General features: G+C 47.6%; 1 protein-coding gene across 1 annotated transcript in view; it reads left to right on the top strand.

The window, feature by feature from the left end:
* Positions 1–19,243, top strand: part of Smc2 (structural maintenance of chromosomes 2) — a 69,521-nt gene extending 50,278 nt beyond the window's left edge. Inside the window, exons 16-22 of the mRNA XM_077689717.1 lie at positions 455–598; positions 3,491–3,685; positions 5,939–6,139; positions 9,929–10,054; positions 11,676–11,827; positions 13,229–13,376; positions 17,126–19,243. Coding sequence (XP_077545843.1) covers positions 455–598; positions 3,491–3,685; positions 5,939–6,139; positions 9,929–10,054; positions 11,676–11,827; positions 13,229–13,376; positions 17,126–17,245 — 1,086 coding nt within the window. The 3' untranslated portion in view covers positions 17,246–19,243. The remainder of the gene's footprint in view (positions 1–454; positions 599–3,490; positions 3,686–5,938; positions 6,140–9,928; positions 10,055–11,675; positions 11,828–13,228; positions 13,377–17,125) is intronic.
* The last annotated feature ends 4,158 nt before the right edge of the window (positions 19,244–23,401 follow it).

Here is a 23,401-nt window from a genome sequence, read left to right as displayed (position 1 = left end):
GATTACTGCATTCACCGGGGTTCATAGTATCGGAAAATATAAGGATTACAGTTTTATGACCAACACTGTTTTGTCCATGGTTCCTCCGAATATGGCTGATTATCTCTAATTATCTTGGGAACAAAGCAGCGAGACTGACAAGTTTCACGAAGTTTACTCGAAAATTAAAAAGTTGTTTTAAAGCCAGTGTCCCCCCTTAAGCGGAGTTTGTTGTAGAGGAGCTCGACTGCACTCGGGAAAGACTCTGGTCAATCGCATAACTGGGCTGCTCTTACAGGGGTGGACACCTGTGTCCGATCGCTCTCACATTCACATCGCTGTGCTGGGTGATTGTACAGCTTCCCGGCATATTGTTTTGTCGAAGTGGGGTTACGGGCGTTTTCACGTGACGGCCGACTAGAAGTCTCATGACACAGTGCGATGTCACCGCTGTGGACGGCGTTCCCCCTTGCAGGAAGTGGAGGGTCTGAACCTGGAGATCCAGGAGCTGGAGAAGTGCATCGTGGGATACGTGGAGCAGATGAGAGGCAGCGAGGAGACCATGGCCAAGCTGCAAGCAGAGCTCGAACAGCACGAGCAGCGTGTGGCCTCGATCAAGGTTCGGACAAACGCACACGCGGCTTGCTACAGTGAGGGAGGGGGTGAAACTTCTTCATTGCCAGCTACAAGTGGTCTCATGTTGTCATGGAGCAAAGAACAACGCGGGGTCCCTCTAGTAAACGAAGTCTATGGAGCAAACTTCTGCCCCGCCATCAAGTATACTTGGGTACAAGTTAAGAATGGCAATAGCTGGTGTGTGTGCACTTTCAAAGGAGGTTGCACCTAATGCGTGACATCGTCTGCTTTTCCTCACCTAGTTTGTTTGTTGCTGCACTAGTTTACGAGCAGATTAAGTCTGAAAGCTCGCAGAAACGACTTGTGTCACGTTCAAAATATTCACGGTAGTGCGCTGTTTGCACCGTGCGGAGGAACATTTAACTTCAAGGCCAACGGCGCTCAAAATTTCAACGTCTTCAAAGCACTATTTCTGTATAGTATGCTGAAAAGGAAAGCAACATGCAAAATACAACAGCCTAAATACGTGCGTGGACGCCGCAAGCAGTCAGCCAAGATCGGCGATGTTGAAACTGAAATCGAGGAGAGTGCGGCCATTAAAACGACGCTACAGCGGACGGTCACCAGCTCAGGGGAAAGTCTGCGCGCAAGCTCTACGCGCGCACGGGGCAGCACATGGGTGAAGCGTGCGCAGCAGAGCTCGATAGGTTCTCCAGCTGCGTGGCTGGCCACAGGAGTAAGCCCCCGTTGGCTGGTGCGTCACAGGCACGTCGTGGCTGCTTACGCGATCCGCCGGCAGGTGCAGCGTGGTCTGCGGTGGAGCTTTCTTAAACACTTCTGACTGGTTAACGGGGCGTTTCATGGAGCCACCATTTGTGTCCCAGCTATTTGGTGGTGCTTACTACACATTAAGAATAAATTTGGTCGAGGAGAAATTTGAGCGCACTTGGCATTTCAGGGATGAGACCCGGGGCACTATTTCCATTGTCATTTTCAAGTTGTACCCGCGTATAAACGAAAATGCAAACGTCGAGGAAGCAGTCAGCAAAGTGACGTGCATAGACAAGTGTGGCTAAATCGGACGGTGCGGTGTTTTCTCTGTGTGACTCTATTTTGGAGCACTCAGCTTTCCAGAGTCTTTCAGTTAAGTTGAGAGTATTGTCGATCAAGCAGGGGCAATCTAAATTAGTGACAAAAGGGGGAAACCCTCTCCCTATGAAACAAGATTCCCTGGCATGGCATACGAGAGAAGGAGCCAACAAGGAATATGCTTTTGAAACACGCAATGAGATAACCTAGCATTTCCAAAGCATATTCTGTGGTTATATGCGTGCATGCGAGCAGCTGTGATAGCGGCAGGGAGGAGAAAAGGGGTGACAAGCGACATGGTATGCAGTGACATGGAACCTGTCAATTAGGACACACTTGCCGACTGGAAAGTGTCCCAAACTCTGCCGGCTGCACTTCCATCTTTGCATTTCCCAATTCTGCGGGTGGACTTGGTCGTATCCTACAGTCAAACTCGAATATAATGAACTTTGATAGAGCGAAATATGCATTATAGCAAACACTCAAATTTCTTCCGCCGTTACGCATGTGCAATGTACTTTTTATAGCGAACTAAACATTGGATAGATGGAACTCTGAGCTCGTGCGATCAGTCACCAAAAGCCCGCCGACGTGCTTTTGCGCCAGCAGGGCCTAGCCTTCGGGACGCGCTGCCCTCCCAAGCTTTTGCGAAATGCAGCAGCGGGAGTAGTCTTGGCCTTTCGCCAGACTCGCTTTGTGGTGCTCTTATTTCCCAGCTGAGTGCCACGTGATCAAGTAGGTTTGAGCCGCTCGGGAACTATCGCGCTTTTGGAAACAGGCAAAAAAAAAAAACGGCCAGAGCTGCTGTGCTTCTCTCACAACTACAGCACGCTGGCATTTCGTGCTACCCATGTGCTCTGGCGATACTGCGCCGAAATACAGGGGAGTGGACTGGAATTCACATGATGTCGCGTATCAAGAACGTGGTTTTCGTTGATGCTGCTAAACGCAGTGTTCAGGTAAAAATCACTGCCTACTGCAAATAGGCGTACATATTTCTGCAATAAATTTCTTTTGGAGTAGAAGCACTCTGGCGGACTTTTGGTGACCAATCGTGTGCACTCAGAGTTCAATATATCCAATGTTTAGTTTGCTATAAAAAATACATTGCACATGCATACCGGCAGAAGAAATTTGAGTGTTTTGCTATAATGCATAATTCTCTCTTTCGGAGTTGGTTATATTTGGGTTTGACTGTAGAATTCAGGATTCGGTAATGCGAAGATGGATTCATAGGTGACGTGGTCTTGCATTATCGCGGTTTTCAATGAACTGTTCATATTTTTACAAAGAATTTGATACTGAAGTTCGTTATGAGCGAATTCCATTATATTGAACTGCTTCTATAGCGAACAAATCGCATTCAATCACGCTGTTTGTGACAACCAGATTTCGCTGTACTGCTTCGTGGGAGTTGATGTGCAATTCAGCAGTTGCAAAAAATAATAGGGATCAGATAAGTGCCTTTGTTTAACTTAGTTTGTGCGAAAGTGGTAAGGTGTCAGTGAAGCCCGGGAAGTATACCCTAATTATGTGTTTTTTGGGCTGCTCAAAGTTACGTCTTTTCATTGTCTGGCGAGGAAGTCAAATGGCCTCCAGCTTGTTGCCGGAGCTGGGAAAAATTGCACAAAACCCCTCCATGCTTCGATTTTGCTTTGTCAAGCTGTCCCCGTCATGGTTCAAACTGATGTCTTGTTGCAGCCTCCCCATGGCAGTTGTCGTGTTATCGCTCTTTGACTGTTCATCGTCCCCTGTCAGCATTTTGCGTTATCACCAGAACTGGAGAACTGCTGTGCTGAGCTGTGCTGTTCTCTCACTTGTGGTGAACTCCTGCCCGCCGCAACAGGAGCAGGTGAAGGCGGCCAGCGAGCAGGTGAAGGCGCAGAAGGAGCTGCTCAAGGCGGCCAGCCGCGAGATCTCGCAGAAGTACGCTGAGCGCAACGAGCTGGAGAAGCAGGCCGACAAGCTCAAGCTGCAGATCCAGCAGTGGGAGCACGACATCGCCAAGATTGAACGCGAGGCCGGGGACGCCAAGAAAAAGGTGCGGCCCAACCGAGCGTCACTAAATAAGCTGCGCTTTTAAGAGTACCGCCACTTCGTGCACCTGGAAGCGTCTGGGGGCCATTTTGTTTCTGGCTTGCAGTGTTGCCATCTCTCTCAACGAAACCGCCGCTGGTTGTGACGGGCAGAGTGCAACCGGCCGCTCTAGCGTCTGTGCAGCAGAGAGAGAGAGACGCCCATATGTAAACAAATATCACGGGGTGCCGACCAACCAATGAAAATCCTGGCAGCACATGACAATGAGAGAAAAGAGTGCTGATACTCTAGAAGCCTTTATTTAGGGACGCTAGCCCAACCTGCATGGGGTGGTGTTTTTTTTAAGGGGGGCAACAGGGCTCTTAAAACAGCTTCCTTTAATTTTTAAGTGAACTCTGTGAAACTTGTCAGTCTTGCTGCTTTTCTTCCACTGATTTCAAATATGGCATTTTTTTTAGTAAGTTAATTAGTCCCCAAGGTAATTAGAGATAATTAACCATTTTTGGAGGAACAGTAGACAAAACAGTGTTAGCCATAAAACTCTAATCTTTATATTTCCCAATAGTATGAACCCTGGGGAGTGCAGTAAGAGGATCGTTTTTTTTTTTTTTTTTTTTTTTTGATGCACCACTTGGAACTGTTTTTACAGCTCATTAAACTTTGGTGGCACCAGTGGCAAGGAGTCATTTCGAATGCCCATTTCAAGCACCAAAGTTTAAATGAGCTGTAAAATTAGTTCCAAGCGGTGCATTTTATGGTTAAGTGGGTTAGACTGCAATAGGGCTCTTCAACCTCGTAATCTAAATGGGCGCACGCTACAACACCCTTGACGGGTCCTGCCCAGGATTTGAACTTGCCGCAACAAGGGCTGGGACCTGCCACTCGGGTAATTTGCGCAGCAGTTAAAAAGAGACTTGCACATAGGCATTTTGTGGACAAGGGCAACGAAGTGGCTACCCAGAGGTGGGGCTAGAAGTTTGAAGAGACTGATAATATAAAAAATTAAACCCATTCCACTCTATGTGAAAGCTGTCGGAAGTGCAGAGCAGTGATTCGCCATAATGGGCTGTAGTGCCGTTATCCGCTCACTGCTGCCACCCAATTCAATTCAAATTTCCCGCCTTCGCAGTGCTCGCGCGCCCCCCGCCTGAAACTGCGCCAGCGGGAGTTCCGTTCTCTTTGTGCTTTTCTCCCCGCACGTGCCGGCGTTGCACTGCCACACTTTGCGTTTACCATCGTAAAAACCAACCCAATGGGCGTCCTTAACTAAAGGAACGTGGGTGCTGCTGGTTAATTACGTATATTTTGCCTCGAATGTACCTACAGTTTTTTTTGCGCTAAGCAATGGGAAGATGTATGAAAAGCGCCAGCGATTCACGAGTTTTGAACACTTATGACTATGTAAACCGCTTGGCTTTCGAAGCCTCTGGGTTCCGCCGCGACGACGGAATGCCGTGTGGCTCTACTTGGGTCCAGCGAACGAACTACGATGGCAAGGCGAGCCCCTAAAGTGCTCCGCACTTAAAAGGGAAGAGGTGCGAAAAGGGGTGGGTTCAAACAAGGCAGTTTCCGTATTTACCCGATTCTAACGCGCACTTTGTTCCCGAAAAAATAGACCCAAAAATCGCATGCATTTAGAATCTGATATAAAACCGAAACTGCCGAAACAGCGGAAATTTCGTCCCACCCATCGCCATCGCCATCTCAAGATGGCACCAAAGCTTTTAGCAATGATTTTTCGGACGCAGCAAGCCTAGGTGCCTAGGGTTTTCTATCGGCGTTCACACAAATCGTCAAATCGTTTCACTTGCGCGCTTGGTAACAGCAATGCGGCTCTCACGCGTTCAAAACGAGCGGTCGGCTGAAGCGTGCACCTCTGGAGAAGCTCTAGGGATGGGCGTGCGAGGCGTGGGCCATGATCCAATCGACCTTGGTTGAACGTTCGTTTGGAAGTGCGGTATTGCGAACGCGCTTTAAGGCACTGAGGCCGAGATGTTGTGGTCAGCGGAGAGCGATGAGGAGTGAGATGAGTGAGATTACTTCGGGAAATAAATCGCCCGTTTCTCTCGCATTCGTTTGTCTGGGTCACAGAGTCCCGTGCGCGTTACAATCGGAGGTGCAAGTTTTTTTCGTTTTTTTTTGCCAGGAAAATCGGGTGCGCGTTAGAATCGGGGGCGCGTTGGATTCGGATAAATACGGTAGAGGTGAGTAGGCGAAGCCTTTATCCTGGTGACGGTGATGATGACGTGGTCTGCAGCTGGCCGGCCTGGTGCAAAGCTACGAGTGGATCCCCGTGGAGCGCCACTACTTTGGCAAGAGCAACACCGAGTACGACTTCGAGGCCAACAACCCGTCCGAGGCTGGCCGACGCATCAAGAAGCTCGCCGAGACCAAGGAGAAGCTCGGCCAGAATGTCAACTCGCGGGCCCAGAACATGCTGATGCAGGCCGAGGAGAAGGTGAGGCCTTCTGGGCACTCTGCTCCACCTTTTGCTGCGGCTACCGTCCTGTCGCACGTCTAGGGTTGCCACCTTTCCCCCAAAAAAAAAACCGGCCCTTCAGGGAGGGGAGAGGGGGCGTGCTTAATTTATGTTGAAAAAAGATGCCGTGTTTTTTACATGCAGTGTCATTTATTGTAGCGTTTCCTTAGAGAGAAATCAACATAACGTTTGTGCTGAACGTGATTGAGAGCTTGGTTATTGCTCTGTACGTGCAAAGTAAGCGCAATTGCTGACCGCGGCGGCAGCATTTCGTTTTGTTATTCCCTTAGGTCCCCCTCCATCTCAGACAGCGCACTCGCCCGCGTATTTTCCCTGCTCGCGTGTCTTTGCGCAGCTTGTCGACACATATTTGTCGTCTTAGCTGTTGAATTGACGCTTATAAAACGCCAAAACGGACCTAATTACGGCACAAACGCCAAAAAACCGGCCAATGACGGCCGGTTTCAAGTATGGACCGGCAACCGGCCCGCTGTTTAAAAAACCGGTCGGGCCGGTCCAAAACCGGGCAGGTGGCAACCCTACGCACGTCTTGTCGTGTCGTGTCTCGGAGCAGTGTCTTTGTTGTTGTCCCGGAATTGTGTTGTGCGTCTACTGATCCCCTCGAATTGTTAGACAAGTTGTGAAAATTAGGCTGAGACACTCAAGACGGCTTGCTTGTAGGAATTGAGGGGCAGTGTAGACCTGTGGTTGGAAACCCTTTGAGTAATGTTTGTACATTTTTAAAGGGGCCACGCAGACAAAGTACAAGTTAGCGTTATTCGAAAGATTTCGGGTTTTGTAGTGCCCCCAGCGCCTGCCCGGCTGCAAACGATGCCTTATTCACTGAGAAATTAATCAATTTAGGTTAAATTTTTTTTTCTCCGGCCAAATTGTGTGTTCTCGTGACATCTGCCATGAAGTCATGAGGGCGGGTATTCAAATGAACTTGCACTGCGTCGTTCAGCTCTGTAGCCTTGCTTACCGCGTCAGTCCTCCGAGATGGCACTACCATACTCATGCACGGACCGTTGTCCGCCGTTTGCTTTGTTTTTGACCGAATTTGCTCCTGGCTTGTCTTTGTTACGGTAGAAAGTGATCATTTCGTGAAACATGGTGTGTGCTCGACAAACAGGGTCACGTCAGACACCGTCGCTTACGCCAATCGGCCAGTGTTGGGTAAGACAACTCTAAATGTGCCGGGCTGCTGTGCAGCTAAAACAAGCATAGTGCGCCCAGTACCAACAGCAGTATGCATTGGTACTTCTATGTTTACGTGTGCTTTCGTAACTTCCACTGTTTACCCCATCCTTCTTACTGCTATAAGAAGAATGTGCCCTAAATTTAAGTGCAAATAGCTCGTTCGGCAAGCTTATAAGGTGTGCCTAATTTGCGTTTGCGTTTGCCGGCCTCCGCCAATCGCGGCTGGGTGAATGACATTGTAGGTTCTGTTGCGGGAAATGAGCTAGTGGGTCGCATGGCCATTCCCTGTTTTCCTATTATGTGGCTTATTTGAGCGAAGTGAGCGTTAAAAGTGGTGCCAGTATGATTCTAACGAGGCAACCTTTCGAATGAACCAAACTTGTATTTTGTCTGCATGGCCCCTTTAACCTGGGCACAGGGAGCTGCTCGGGGCTGCCGCTCAGCGGGCGTTCATGTTTTGCGTGGCAAGGAAAATGACTGGAAGGAGTAGTAAGAAGTGCTAACCGTTACAATGTTGACAATACTGGAAGGGAAAAGCATGGCAAGGTACAATGTAGTACATGTTGTTCAGACCACGTTACTTAGAATGTAATGTACGCAGTGCACGAAACTGTCCCAGCACATCCTTGTGTGTAGGTTGTACGTGTCAGCCTGCATGTACCGAAAAAGCATGCGCATTATCCCCATCGACGAAAATTCCCAGTGTACTCGTTAGTGGCATACCGCAAATTCTTTCTAAGCGCAATTTCCAATGTCTGGTTTGAAATGCTTCTTAAAAAAAAAAAAAAAAAAAAAGACTGGTTTCACAGGTTCCTTTCCTTCATGTGGTGCATTGTGAAAGCCTGGAATCTTTGTGAATGAAGCCACATTCTGCCAGGCACAAATCGTGTCATGGGTTAGTTTCAACTCGGTGAACAAATTGCGACGACCTGCCAGCGGCTGGCCGGCTGACTCCATTGGAGGGTCGGCGAGTCGTGCATTAGAACAGCCAAGCTAAGCCAAGCCAGGCCAAGCCATCTCGAGTGAGCGTCATATGAAATGTCATAGGGAATTGGCTGGGAGGATGCGGAAAGGAGGACATTATACTTCCGAATTTACTTTTCTACTATATAAATAAATTCGCGTAAATGCACCCAGTACGGTCTAAATGTTGCCTAGGGACTGCAGACGGCAATTTCTTACTTCAGTGTCCCGTTCAAAAACTTTCCTTCTCGTCTCACCAGTGGCATAGTCATTGCACAAAAATTTTAGGCTTTCACAGTGCACCACATGAAGACCCAAATCAGCCGACCCTTGGCCTGGTGTGAACACGCCTCTTACGATACAGACATGAGTGAGGCAAGCTCCAAAGTTGGGGGAATAGCGCATTGCGTTTGAGCGTCTGCAGTGACACGGAGGGCGTTTATCCACTGCGTACGCCTCAACTAGTGATGGTTACGATTTGAAGCCATCCCGGTAGTCTTATCTGACGCATTTTACAGCCGACAACATGGCAGATGCGCGGTATGCCGACTACTGAGATATCGAGAATGCCCATCCAACGGGAACGTCGGATGCCAAGCACGATGTGTCACAGAACCGAAACCGAAACTTTTTTGATTTCTAGTCTTGGACATCGTCCAATCACGTAGCACTTTTTACTGACGTCACTGCTGTTAGTTAATGGAGCCGCCACAAACCGTGCATGGTGGTTTTTTTTTTCTTTAAGGGGGGACACTGGTCTTAAAACAACTTCTTTTAATTTCCAACTAAACTCTGTGAAAGTTGCCAGTCATCCTGCTTGTTTCCCACTGATTTTAAATATGCCATTATTTTCTTAGTTGGTCAATTAATTCCGAAGATAATTAGAGATAATTAGCCATTTTTTGTCATGCAGTAGACAAAGTAGTGTTGGTCATAAAACTGTGATCTTTATATTTTGTAATGCTGCGAACCCTGGTGAGTGCAATAATCAGAGCAGTTTTTTGATGCATCACTTGGAATTAATTTCACAGCTCATTGAACTTTGGTGACACCAGTGGCAAGGAACCATTTCGAGGGCCCATTTCAAACACCAAAGTTTAATGAGCTGTAAAATTACTTCCAAGCAATGCATAAAAAAAAAACAATTTTCTTACTGCACTCACCAGGGCTCATAGCATTAGAAAATATAAAGACTACAGTTTTATGACCAACACTGTTTTGTCTATTGTTCTACTAAAATTGGCTAATTATCTATAAATATCTTGGGAATCAAGTGATCAACTGAAAAAATAATAGCATATTTGAAATCAGTGTGGAAAAAGCAGCAAGACTGGCAAGTTTCACAGAGTTTACTTGAAAATTAAAAGAAGTTGTTTTAAGACCAGTGTCCCCCCTTAAGGCTTTGTAAAATAAATGCCGCCTTATCGCCCGCATAAACGATGAAATGGGTGTTTATTTGAGCCAGTCTTTGCAGTGCAAGCAAAAATGGGAGTGTGACAAATGCACTTCAGGGTCCCATTAAAGCGTGCACGTGTGTGTGTGTGTGTGTTTCCCTTGTCTTGGGCACTGTTTCACTATTGTAGCCCCCCACGTTTTGTCTTGCAGTACCAGGACTTGGTCAAGAAGAAGCGGACCGTGACGACCGACCGGGACAAGATCATCAACGTGATTCATGAGCTCGACGAGAAGAAGAACATGGCCCTCCGGGAGGCCTGGAAAAAGGTCAACAAGGTACGCACAAAGTCTGTGGGCTAATGTGTCCAATTCATAGCAGTTGGGAGCTTGCTTAAAGGGGCACTGGCACAAAAATTTAGCATCTTGTTTTTTTCGTTGCGATGAGTAGCTAGTGACCTACTTATAACCTGTAGAAACCTCATTTGCTTCAGCGTGCGACGGTTGTTTAATTAGAGGGATTTTAAATGCGGCCAGTCGCAGTTTCGGTTTTAGCGAGTGCCGCGAAACGATGGATTTTGTGGATTTTGTGTGAACAAAGCTGACCACGTGACCGTCGGAGGGATATCACAGAGCAGAGCCGCCGTAGCACTGTCGAATCCGCATCGACGGCAGTTTCTGCGAATGCCCCCACGTACTGATCTCGTGCGGCGCTTAATTAAAAAGCGACCGTGGATGTGACGCAGGCGCTGCGAGTGCAAATGCTACCGCGGCTAAAGAACGACGCGCGACGCTCGAGGCGGTGGGTGGCAAGACGCGCGCTGGGAGCAGCCGGCCGGTCTGCCTACAGGTCCGCCTACAGATGTGTTCGGCTCAGCACTGCGGCGGATATTCGAGTGCCGCTCTCGTAAGCGGTGCAGATGACAATTTTTTAATGCAACCCGCCATCGCATCATTAACTCCTTTCTCATTTAAGCCACTATGGTCGGGACTTGGGGACAATTTCGTGCAGCGGTAACAAGCTATCACTCGAGCTACCTGCGCCGGCCTGGGCCACTTCGCGGCCGTGGCCGCCGCCTGCACAGCGACCGTGCGGCTAGCTCAGTGGGCTTTTCGTGCCTCCGGCGCGTTTTCGCATCCAATGGTAATAAACAGTAATAGAAACAGAGTGCCTGGAATCGCTGTAGAACTTTGGTCGCGGCCAGCTGCCCGATTAGCTGACGAAATCACGGCGCCTCCGCCGCCAACGATCGGGTCGTTCGTTCTCGAGAGCAGAAGCTCCGCCCTCCGGCCCTCCGATTGGAGCGGCGAGCCGAGCGAGCCCGCGTAAAACGCCGGTAGTGCGGAAGCGGCAAACACAAACTCGTGACGTGTTTGGATGTTGTTTATTTACAATTGCGCGTGGTCCTCTGCTGGCTGCTCGGTTGCGTTTCGCACACTTCAAATTTGATTTTAAATATGTTCTAGGCTGTATTCGCCGCTGATATTTTGCAGATGATGTATATGTGTTCCCACCAATCTATCTCCGACGTTATCTCGCCTTCAAAATTTTGTGTCAGTGCCCCTTTAAGGGGGGACACTGCTTTTAAAAACAATTAAAACTTCTAAAAATTTTTAAGTAAACTGTGTTAAACTTGTCAGCCTTGCTGCTTTTTTGCCACTGATTTCAAATATGGCATTATGTTTTGAGTCAGTAAATTAGTTACCAAGATCATTAGAGATAATGAGTCATTTTGGTGGGAACAACAGGCAAAACAGTGCTAGTCACGGAACTGTAATCTATGAACCCCGGTGAGTGCAATAAGAGGATTGGTTTTTTGATGCATTGCTTGGAACTAATTTTACAGCTCATTAAACTTTGGTGGCACCAGTGGCGGAGAAGCTGCCCTATCAAAGAAGCCCATCGTTCTTTATGGTGTATGTATATACACACCCCCTCATCGTTGCTGTGTGCGTGCAGGACTTTGGGTCCATCTTCTCGACGCTCCTCCCCGGCACGGACGCCAAGCTGGTTCCTCCGGACGGCATGGACGCCCTGCAGGGCCTTGAGGTCAAGGTGGCCTTTGGCGGAGTCTGGAAGGAGTCCCTCCAGGAGCTCAGCGGAGGCCAGAGGTCGGTTCCCTTTGTCCCATAGTCCTCATCCGCTACCACCACAGTGGGGGCTGGTGGTCTTTGGGTCAAATGTCCAAGAGGCAACTCCATTTCTGATGAAAGGGAAAGGCACAGACGTTTGTGTGGGGTGGGGTGTGCTTCGGGCTGTTGTTAACCACTTTTCCTCACCCATTATGTGGGCTGTCAATGCGGGAGAAAAGCCAGTAGGATGTGCTAGGGTTTTGTTTGAAACCTTGTAAGCCTGGGAGCAGCCTGGAATATTTAGCAAGTTTGAACCGTTGACTACAGTAGAAGCTCGCCTTTTCTTTGGATTTTAAGGGGACACTGAAGGGAATTTGTCAAGTTCCTGTTTTTGCTTGCACTGCATAGACTGGCTCAAATAAATACACTGCCATCATTTATCCGGGCAATAAGGCGGTGGTTATTTTGTAAAGCCTGAAAGAAGAAAAACTACCATGCGTGGTTTGCGGAGGCCGCACCATTTAACTCTTTCGTGACCTCGCCATAGGCTATCGTTCACTGGTGAACGATGATTTTCAAATGTCCCCCAAGATGAAATTGAGGCTTCAATGGTCGCCCATCTGGTCAGGAATGATCTCAGTAATTGACATATTGCACTTCTGCCATGTTGTCGGCTGTAAAATGCATCCAATAAGCTTACCAGGATGGCTTGGAATCGTAGCAATCACTAGCCGAGGCGTACGCAGCGAATGAATGCCCGCCACGTCACTGGAGACACTCAAATGTGGTGCGCTTTTCCCCCACATTTGGAGCTTGCCCGCTATCCTTAATACCTACTTCACCAGTTGGACGTTTGCAATCGAAAGTGGCTTCATTGTTATTGGGACAGTGCAGCTTTTAGTTTTCAGACAGGACGCCATCGGTCCCACTAATTCATTTCCCCCATAGACCAGCTGGTCGATCTAAAAGCACTGATAAAATCTTTGTACGCACGGTGCGTGCGTAAAACCGGGTTTCCATTGTGTCAAAGCTGTTACTTGAAAATTGCAACAAATGAACGGTTCTAGATGAGACAGTGCACGCATCGATCGTGAAGAAGCAGTACAATGGTACACCTTAATCTCATAAACCGTGTGTCGGTGTACATTTAGATCGTTCGTAAATGCGTTGGTGCCCCGAAAAATGGTTGCATGTGTTCGTTCTTCGCTTGCGATTTGGGTCTCTGAAGAGCATGACGATCGATTGGACGCACTTTTAGCTTTCCCGCTTCTCTCAACTGTCTTCAGGAAGGGATGGCAACTTTTTGAATGAACCCAACCTGTGTTTGGTGTTTGCGGCCCCTTCGGAGGTAGTGGCGGCTGTACGTGATTGTTTCTCAGTAGGTCTCCGATGCGTGCTGCTCCGATTCAACTCCAATGCTTGCTGCTACGGCGAGTGCAGGTCGCTGGTGGCCCTGTCGCTGATCCTGTCGCTGCTGCTGTTCAAGCCAGCGCCCATCTACATCTTGGACGAGGTTGACGCCGCCCTGGACCTCTCGCACACGCAGAACATCGGCCAGATGCTGCGCGCCCACTTCAAGCAGTCGCAGGTGAGGAGGAAGGTGGCATTCGGTTGCCAGGCTTAATGACGCAGGTTCCGCCCTGACCATTTTGCCTGCTTTTGAAACGGAGGCAGAATGCAAAAACACATGCGTGTCAAGATTTTGCGGCATGTTGAATGTTTTCCAATCTGTCAAAAACTATCCGGGGCTATCTACAACAGCATGCCTCATACCCCATGTCTTGCTTTGCTGCATAACCGAAAAAAATTGTTTTTGGAAGGTGGGAGGAGGGGGGAATGGGTATTCTGTGCCTAAAATGTAATTTGTGCCTGCTCTAAGAGCAGCGCGAATATTAAATGCAGAGTTTAAAACAGAGGTATGTTAGTGTCTTTTGATATATATTTTCTTTGGTGCTACAAAGGGGATACCTCTATCAACCATCATCATCATCATCGGTGGGCGAAGAAAATGCCGTTCCAATGCTGAAGCGTCTGTGAATCGAATTCGTTCTTACTTTCGTCCGCTTTGTGGGATCTTGAATGCCGTACACGGTGAATGTTACCCTGAATGTAAAAGAAAGAGGGGGTCTAAATTGTTGATCCAAGTGGGCGTGCAGAGCATTCAAAGTTTAAATTTCAAATGTTAAGAGCAAGGTAAGGGGAGCACTGCGTTGCTCCATCTGGAGGTCTATCTCACTTGCTATCCCGATCCAACCATATCGCATTCAATTCTTAATGATGAATTTTGTTGTGGTGATGGGCATATTGGCTGTGCCGGCACCCATCTAGCGCTCAACACTGCCTTTTGTGAACCTATTTCCTAGCTCCCAGCTTCGCCCCGACGCCTCGCGACGCCTGTGTTTTCGTTTTACCGGACGACTATAGGCGCGTCTCAGCAGTAATGCTTGCACGAACTTCCCAACCCCTTTTCGCGCATGTTGTGTGTGTTTGAAGAAACGGACGACCCGAAACACATCGAATGCGCGCCGTGTTCTTGCAGGCAGCCACAGGAGACTCTGCCGGCTGCGCCCACTCGACTCCCGAGTGTAACGTCACTTCTGGCCAGCCCTAATGGCTGCCCTTTTTTTCCAGTTTCGGTTTGAAAAGAGCGTTCTGATGCATATTTGGGCCGCCAAATTTTGCAGCTGGCAACTTGTAAGGTAATGCTACCGGAAAATAGTGCATTTAAGGAGTCGAAAATTTCGTTGCAGTTGTAAAGCATGCCGAAGTTGCTCAAATGAAGTTATAGTGATTGAAGTGAGTCGTGGGTCATGCATGTTAACTTTTCCCACCTTTTGTGATCTTCTAGATATGACATTCAATGTTCCATTTCTTTTCTGTTTTTATACCTCTGTGAGTTCAACAACTGGCTTTATTTTGATGCCGTGAAGAGCAGTGATGCGAATTCCTAGCATGGGGTCTGTCTAACGAGTAATGGCAAATTCGTGGAATCCACCGTCTATGTATAGGGAGATGAACTAAAAAGAGCTTCACGAATGTCTCGTGAAATGAGCGTTGTTCCATGTGCAGCTTTCCCGCTCATGGCAGTCCTTTCAACAGTGATTACTCTACAATTTTTTAGCGAAATGAAAAGTTATTTTGCACAGCTAATATTTGGGGTGAATACTTGCTTTGTGCGCAGTTTCAAGTCGCGCACGTTGCACGACTGGGTTCCTGAGCCATGGGAACTATCCCATAGAAATGCATGGGGAGTTAGATTTGACAGCGAATTACACAAAAAAATATTCAGAAACCTGAAATGTTCTTTTAGCGTTTTAATCTTCACGTTGACTTCTAGCTTATGCCAAGTATCATTTTCCTAAAGTGGTTTTTCTAGGTTCCCGAGAGGTTGTAATTTTGAGCGAGAAAGCTGGGTATTATTGCCTAAAAAAGAGTGCTTGTAGCACATTGAAAATAAAGAGAAACAATCCAAATAGACATTTATTTCAGTTCTAATTGTTAGAACATGAAGCGATTGGTAGCATCTGAGAAAATAGAATGCAAAGAATGCAGGGGTGGAACTGCTGCGCCAATTGCGCCATTGTGCGCCAATTTGCCCTGCTGCGCCAAGCTGCGCAGAAACGGCAATTTGCGCGATTATTGTCCATTGAGAGCATACAACGCCAAATTTAGCCGAGTCTTGTCGTCGTCCGGGCAACAATAGACGCAGCCGCATCCATAGCCACGGCAGTTCGGTGCACTCGTGGTTCCCTCGTGGAGTTTATCGCAACGTTGTTATCACCGCGGCTTTCCCGGAAGGCTGTCACCAGCATGAGTAAAAGTACTTTGAACAGTTATGTAGTGATATAACTTGAGGCATGGCCTCTGGAATTTGCAGCTGCTCGAAGTAACACGAACGACCCCTTCGCACACCCTTCGCATCAGTAGTTTTTTTATTATTATTATTGCACGAGTACGCAGTTACTGTGGTGATTGAAGTCTAATTTTTCGGGACCTGCACGTACCGAGAACTGCGAAACCGCAGCGCGCGTGGGCTATTGTACGATACTGAGCGCATGCGCACGACGACGCGAGCTTCCGCGCGAAGGGCTCTTCTACGATACTGAGCGCATGCGCACGCTCCTCTTGAGTGTTGCGGCAGCCGCTAACACTTTCCTTTCCGCTGTCGAGTGGGTATTGTGGGTATTTCGACAGCTGCGCGACACGTGCGCGTTAGCGTTCCTCGGTGGGAGTTTCCGGCGCGCACGAACCCTGAACTTACGGCCAGTAACCACAGCTCCGCTGTTAATAACGGCCCTTCTGCATCAGAAGTTCATTTGAAGCCGAATTTTACGCGCTGCTTTAATGAAAGAAGTGGTGGTGTGGAGCTAAAACAGTTGCGTGCAGCGCGCCACACAGCTGCCGTACTCGTTCGCGCGCCAACGAGGCCCGACTCGACCGCGAAAGCGGGCGTCTTGATGGGATGCGGTGCCCGCTTTCGCCTTCGCGTCTACCACGAAATGAAGCGTCGTGAAATCGCCATCTTCGTTCGCTGCCTGCCTAGGCCTGCCTATAATGCCTGCCTTCTCGGTCGACGCGGCAGCGGCAGCTTGCTGCGAATACGGCATCATATTGTACGGCGCCCCTCTTCGTGTTGGGGAATACCGATGCGAGACGATGCGCGCTCGGCGAGCGCCGCGCGGGTAGGGCAGGTTCACGACGCCTGATTTCACGGTTGCGGCGACGGCGGCAACGGGGCGGCGCACTGCACGCGATTGTTTTAGCTCGAAACTACTTTACCAAAAAATTAAAAAAAGCAGCCGGCGTTAGTAACATAGTGTTGATTATTATACAAATAAAAGCCAAAAAGTCGCTACATTTAAAGGAATTGGCAAAAGCAGGTTTCAGTCCCGAGTAAAAGGTAATATCAAGGTGCCAGCTCCTATTTGATTTATTGCGCTCCTTCTGAATAATTCTGGCCAATTGTATTTTTTATGCAGTTTTTGGATTAGTTGCTCTTGAAAGTGCGCTCAGCCGCATTATTTAAGGGTGTCAGTGTGCTCCAAAAGTGCTCCGAAATAGCCCCTAAATTGCTCCAAACCTGCTCCAAAATGGGATTTTTGCTGCTCCAAAATAAGACTATTGCTGCTCCCGTGCCTGCTCCAAAAAGCTAGACCCTGCTTCCACCCCTGAAAATGGCAGACTCAAAGCAGGAGTGAAAAGTATGTTTGCGAGACACTTTCTTAGCTAGGAACAGTAAGAATAAAAAAAAAATGTTTCACACAAGTTTGTGCAATAGTCATTCCCTTGCGGCCAGTTCTCATTTCTTGTTCGATTTTCTTGTTTTTTCTGTTTCAGTTCATCGTCGTTTCTCTGAAGGAAGGTATGTTCAACAACGCCAACGTCCTCTTCAGAACAAAGTTTGTGAACGGCATGTCGACTGTATCTCGGACAACCCAGAGCAATGAAGATGCATGATCGGACGTTGCAGCCAGATGGACCTGTTGCACTTTTGCTCCTATTTTTTATGTACATGTATACATATTTCATTGTTTGTATAATATCACATTGCATTTGATATCACAGCAGCATTGCTTGACGTTATTTTAAGCTTTTTTAAATTTTTCTAATTAAACGTTTCCCTTGGTACGGGAGGTTCTGGTGTCGTTCTTCTTGTGACTCTGCCATGTGGGGCTTGCTTTGTGTCGTGCCTTAGTCAAGAACACGGTAACATTCCCACGTAGTCAAAAGGGAAATTTTAGCCGTGCAAGAGAATTGGCAGGCAGGTGAGACAACTGCAGCTGAGACAGACAGAGAGAGATAAAACTTTATTGGGTCCATGCCATTCAGGTGGCACTAGTGGTCGGTGGCGTTCTCCACTCACCGGCAAATTCCATAGCCCTATTGATCAACCGGACCTGAAGGTTCAGATTGGAGTGCTCGTCCGAGGTGATTAGTGGGACTGCACAGGTGGCAGGCCGCGGTTGGGTGAAGACTTCGGTGTGTGTGTGTCGGATGAGCTGGGTTGGGGAAGGTGTTTGTTTGTAATAAACGTCAAATGTGCGCTTTGTTGTTATCCAATTGCTCGTCCGCCAGTGGGTAGATCCGGCAGGAGAGGCGGTAGTGTGTTGTAATGTCATGAAATGTGACCAGGCGATCCCTCGCAGACCACGCCTCGTGATAGTTATAGACATTAGACCCTGCCCTGATCGTGAGCCCTCGGGCGAGTTCGTGAGCTGTCTCATTCCCCTCCACGCGGGAATGCGCGGGTGCCCAAGTCAGGCATATTTTCTCCTCTGGGGATATCAGTCGAAATTTTTCTAGAATTTTGAGTGCCACTCGCGATATATCAGTCGAAATTTTTCTAGAATTTTGAGTGCCACTCGCGATAATCTGCCTGTGGCAAAATTTTGGATTCCAGTCTTTGTGTTTGAAATGATTGTCTGGGGGGTTAAATTTTGTATGATGGCTAAGGCTATGGCCGCCTCTTTTGCCGCTTTTTGGGCGGGTGGCTCGTAGAGTCGCCGAGTTTAGAAGTTTTTTTGGAGAAGTCGGTTAAAGCAACCACATACGCATCGTGATGTCTGTACTCTGCTGCATCCAAATAGATGGTGTTTGGGTTATCCCTGCGTAATGTATGGAGTGCTTCAGCCCATTTCTTTCTCCGAGCTATGTGATGTTCAGGGTGCATGTTGCGTGGCAGAGGTTTGATAGTTAGCCTTGCGTCGATGTGTGTTGGTATAGGGTGGTGGTGTGTATAGTCGGTGTGGTGTCCAATGGATAGCTCTTGGAGTATGTGTATCCCTGCGGCTGATCGTGCGAGTCTTTCGACTGGCTAGGTAGGTGGGCCTCTATGAGCTCGCGGACTGTATTTAGGAGGCCTAAACCGCCGAAGCGGGCAGTGGATGTACCGAGGATAAGGCGAAGTGCAAGTTTGTTTGTTCGCCTGATGAGTACATCGACCCGCTCTAGTTCTTGCCTGGTTAAGTATAGCAAACGAGTGAGAATAAAAGCCTACAGAATGCGGACCTTTTCATTTTCTCTCAAGCCTTTATGACGACTTGTTATTCTGAGTGTTAAATTGGTGGTTTGTGTCGCATTTCTTTCCATGTGATCTAGGAATTCTCCATTTTTCCTATCATTCTGAAAAAGTAACTCAAGTACTAAGATGCATGAGACCTCTGGGATAGGGTGTTCGTGAATGTGAAGCTTGGATGTTTGGCTTGTCTGGCTTACGGGTTCATGGTGGTAGCAAAAGTAACTCCGATTTAGTGGGCGAGCATGCGAGTCCTGCTTTGACGGCTGCTGCTACCACTATGTCGATGCCTTTGTGGAGGATTTCTTCTATATGCGCATCACTGCCTTGGTTTGCCCAGAGTGTAATATCATCTGCGTATAGGCTGTGGCACACTCGTGGGATTTGGCTGAGTTTTTGTGGTATTGTAAGGATGGACAGAATAAACAGAAGTGGAGATATGGCTGCTCCCTGGTGCGTGCCGCGGCCACTTACATTGATCGAGGGGTTGTGAAGGCCACCTTTGTGAAGGGTGGCCGTTCTGTCAGTTAGGAGGTCTTTAACATAGTTATGCATTCGTTCCCCTGGATTCACTGACTGTAGGCCTGCGAGAACTGTGCCATCAATGACATTGTTGAATGCTTTGCTGAAGTCCAGAGTAGTTCAGCGGTGTCATGACTGCTTGTTCTTGGTTCTATGATGCGATGGTAAAGCCCGAGCATGACGTCTTGTGTGGACATGTTTGGCCGGAAGCCCACCGTGGTGTGTGGAAACTGATTGGTGTCAGTTATGTATGAGTCGTGTGGATGACAGGCCCCATGAGCTTACCAAGGCGTGACGTTGGAGAAATAGGGTAGAGGTGTTCCAATTCGGGTGGTTTATTTGGCTTTGGAATCAGTATAGTTTTGGCACGCATCCACGATTTGGGTACGAAGCTCAGATTGTACGGAAATACCAAGGATGGGATTCGGGATTCGGACAAATGAATCATAACTTTTCAGCTAGAGACGTACAGCTTGAAATGGTTGTGAATGTTGGCTACCTGGCAGTTTGTTGTTTAAAACTGCAGCACAAATACCAGATAAGTGACCAGGGGACGATTATCCATATTATCCATATTATCCACGTTCGTGCGGTATTTTCCGCTATTTCCACGTTCATGCACTTAGTAAAAGGAATATACCAAAGGAAGGAGGCAGTTTTTAGTCTTATTTATTCCAAGCATCACAGCCATATGACGACAGGCATCAGAACTGCCCAGCACAAACGTTGTAGGTGCATCCAGAGGCTTGTTGAGACCTCTGTCACTGAAAAGTAAAACGGAAATACCATTTTGAAAGCTGGTCAAGCACCACCTCAGCAGCCTGCCATTCAGAATTTTAATGACCAAACAGCTTAAACACAGTACGCTATTACTGTGTTCCTTGCATGTATGTTTTTTAGTTTGCATATGGGCACTGATGTTTGTGCTGTACCTTTTTCTCTTATTTTTCTTCTTAAACGTGTGTGGCAGAATTCTCTTATGTTGTTATTCTTCGTTTAATCTGCTCAGGTACCACACCCCTAATTAATGCCCGAGGGGTCATAAGGAATCATGAGAACACCAAACACAAAAACTGCATCTACAAATTAACATTCTTGTAGCAGTTAAAAATCTTAAATTAAACAATAATGGCACATTTTCACAAAAGCTTTAATACAAATAAAAACACGGCCAACTCCAGCTTTCCTCAAAATTTTGTCTACCAGTATCTTTGAACCAGGCAATAAAACTGAACATCTTGCATACAGTTTTGTTTACATGTAAATTTCAGGCAGCCCAGCTTTGGTGTCGCGCAGAAGCTGTCGTGCAGCGATGACTTACTTGCTTGTCTCTTTTTTTCTGCTTTTGCTCTACAAACTAGTCGCATCCTACAGTCACCATGAGGTTGTTCGACCTGTTACAGGGGTCGTGAAGAGATTTTCAAAAAAAATTGTGTTGTGTGGGTACTTGGGTACTTGTGGAACCTTGATAAACAAACAATGCATAACCCATTTCGTTGTTTGATATCGACAAATAGGGAAAAAATGCAGTTATGGTTTCACCGAGACTCGCTTCCCTCCTCGATATGTGAAGTGACGTCTTGGTAAGAAGCCAATCACAGCTTTCCGGGCCCTTGTCTGCACATATTATCCGCAAGTTTTGCCATTGAGCCACCAGAATCAAAACACAAGGCTTGGCATGCCAGTAGCGATCGGCACAAGCAGACAACGAACGCAGGAGCGTAAAGCCGATGGCACGCGAACTGTAAGGCAATATGAAGCTAGCAACACATTTAACGGCAACAAAACAGTTCTAGGACCATGGAAAAAGCGGGGCGAGCGTCCAAAAACAAAAATGTGCTAGGCTTACCAAGGCATGCAGCAGCAAGTTCACGAAAAATACCCAATCTAAATAATTACAAGCGATCCTCCCAACAAGAAAAAAGCACCGCGAGGCAGCCGTTGTGCAAGGCGATGTGTCAGGCTTGCGGTTGGAGCCGCGGCTGGAATACCGCATTAAACGATGGGCACACAAGCCGTGCCAGCCATCCTTGAACCTTGTTTGTGCTCACCTCCTTCACGAGCACATTCTTCTTCCTACTAGTACAGTGCAAACAAGAACAGTAGTAGGCATGACATTAAAAAGGCGTTTGACACTGTCAAGCATAAATCAGTAATTGAAAGCGCTGAACATTTCGGAATCACAGGCCGAGCTTTGAATTTCATTTAGTCTTTATTATTTAATTGTACTAATGAAATCGCAATAGGAGACGTAACTTCGCCCCCTCGACTTAATCGGATTGGCGTACCACAAGGTGCTGTCTGATCTCCTACTCTTTTTAATTTGGTAATGGCACGCCTGCCCACATATCTCACCAGTATACCTGATCTGCACTTCACTATCTACGCAGATGATATAACATTGTGGTCAAACAAAGGCTCAGTAGGGGAACAAGAATATATGCTTCAGCAAGGTATTGACGCTGTTACAAATTCTTTCGCGATGTTGGTATGCAGGCCTCACCTGAAAAATCGGAGTACGTCGTGGTGCTTTATGGCCCTAAGTTCAGAACGCAACCAACTCGCGAGCTGTTCTCATTGAAGCTTAATAATCAGCCTATTCCTCGCAAATCATCTATTAGGGTACTAGGCTTACACATTGATCAAGACAGCCTGGCTACTACATGGGTCACTAACACAATCGAAACAATTAAACAGATCCTCCACATTATAAAGCACTTCACGACTTCAGTCTGGCCTTAAAGAACGACCTTAGACACCTCACTCACACCCTCCTCATTTCACGAGTCATGAATGCCTATCCTTGCCTCAATATTACTGAAAAGCAACAACAAACCCTTGAAATACTTAATAGAGAAAGTGTATGACTCATTACACTAGACCAGTACTCATTACAGTGTACTACCCACTTACACTAGAATTCATGACCTCTACGACGCAGTAACATGTCTACATACGCTGACAGGGCATACGCACTTTGTAACTAACTCGCATGCACAAAGACTGTCCACCTCAAGGTACGGATGATACATCCTTGAAGCCATTGGCCACAATACCTCGCAGCTGCCAGACATAACCAACACATCAGAACCATGGACCACTCTATCATTAACGGATCCTAAACCAGATCCCCAACCACAAAACAGGCGGAAATCTGCAAAACAACACCAGAAACGGCCTTGCCACCATAATACACGCAGCATCTACACTGACGCATCTAAAACAGAATCCAGCACAACTACGGCGTGGCATATACCGGCATTTAACTTCAATAGCGTTCATTCATTGCCACCAGATACCACCATTAAAGGGGCAGAACTAGAAAGTATCATCCTCTCACTTCGTCACATTGTTCATAACGTATCACCTTTTTCCATGTACAAACTCATACACATTCACACAGATAGTCGGGAAGCTTTCCTGGAATGTCGTCATCAACTATCATACAGGGTACGAGTTGAGAAGATCCAAGAACTCAGGAGCATCCTTCATCAACAGAGCATCGACGTCACCATCACGTGGGTGCCCGGCCATGCCGGAATCCCCGGAAATAAGGCAGCCCATTTGGCGGCACGTGCATCGTTCACAACCGTGCCCCAAGCCAGCTTGACGCCTTCGGACTGCGATTATGACTCTGACGAGCACTGGACCGCCATCAAACAGCAACGAAAAGACTTTCTCGCCTCCCTGGTATTCTCGCTCTCAACAAGTCCGCCTAAGACAGCTAATGACACGAACCTTTCCCCTGCAAAACGACAACAGTTTTTTCATTCGTCACCTAATCAAGGCGTGTGTATCCCCTGTGAAATTCCGGACACCACTGAACACATTATTTGGACATGCCCTCGATTTCAAACTGAAAGACAGGTTCTCCTAGACACCCTTCCTGCTAACTAACTTACGACCAAATTCCTTAAATGATCTCCTGTGTCCCTCCTACCCACCTAATTTAGCGAAGGCAGTGTGGGACACTCTCCTGCATTTCATATCCCGACCCACTATTTTTCCCTCGCTATTTCCCACCCATACCCGTCGTGAACCTGAACTTATCACTTCCCCTAAGGGGGTCTGATGCA

This window comes from Haemaphysalis longicornis, unplaced genomic scaffold, assembly GCF_048455015.1.
Source record: "Haemaphysalis longicornis isolate Haplotype H1 unplaced genomic scaffold, Haemaphysalis longicornis Haplotype H1 scaffold_10, whole genome shotgun sequence".
Taxonomy (NCBI): Eukaryota; Metazoa; Arthropoda; class Arachnida; order Ixodida; family Ixodidae; genus Haemaphysalis; species Haemaphysalis longicornis.
Note: the sequence above shows the minus strand (reverse complement) of the source record. Positions and strands in the feature narration are given on the sequence as shown.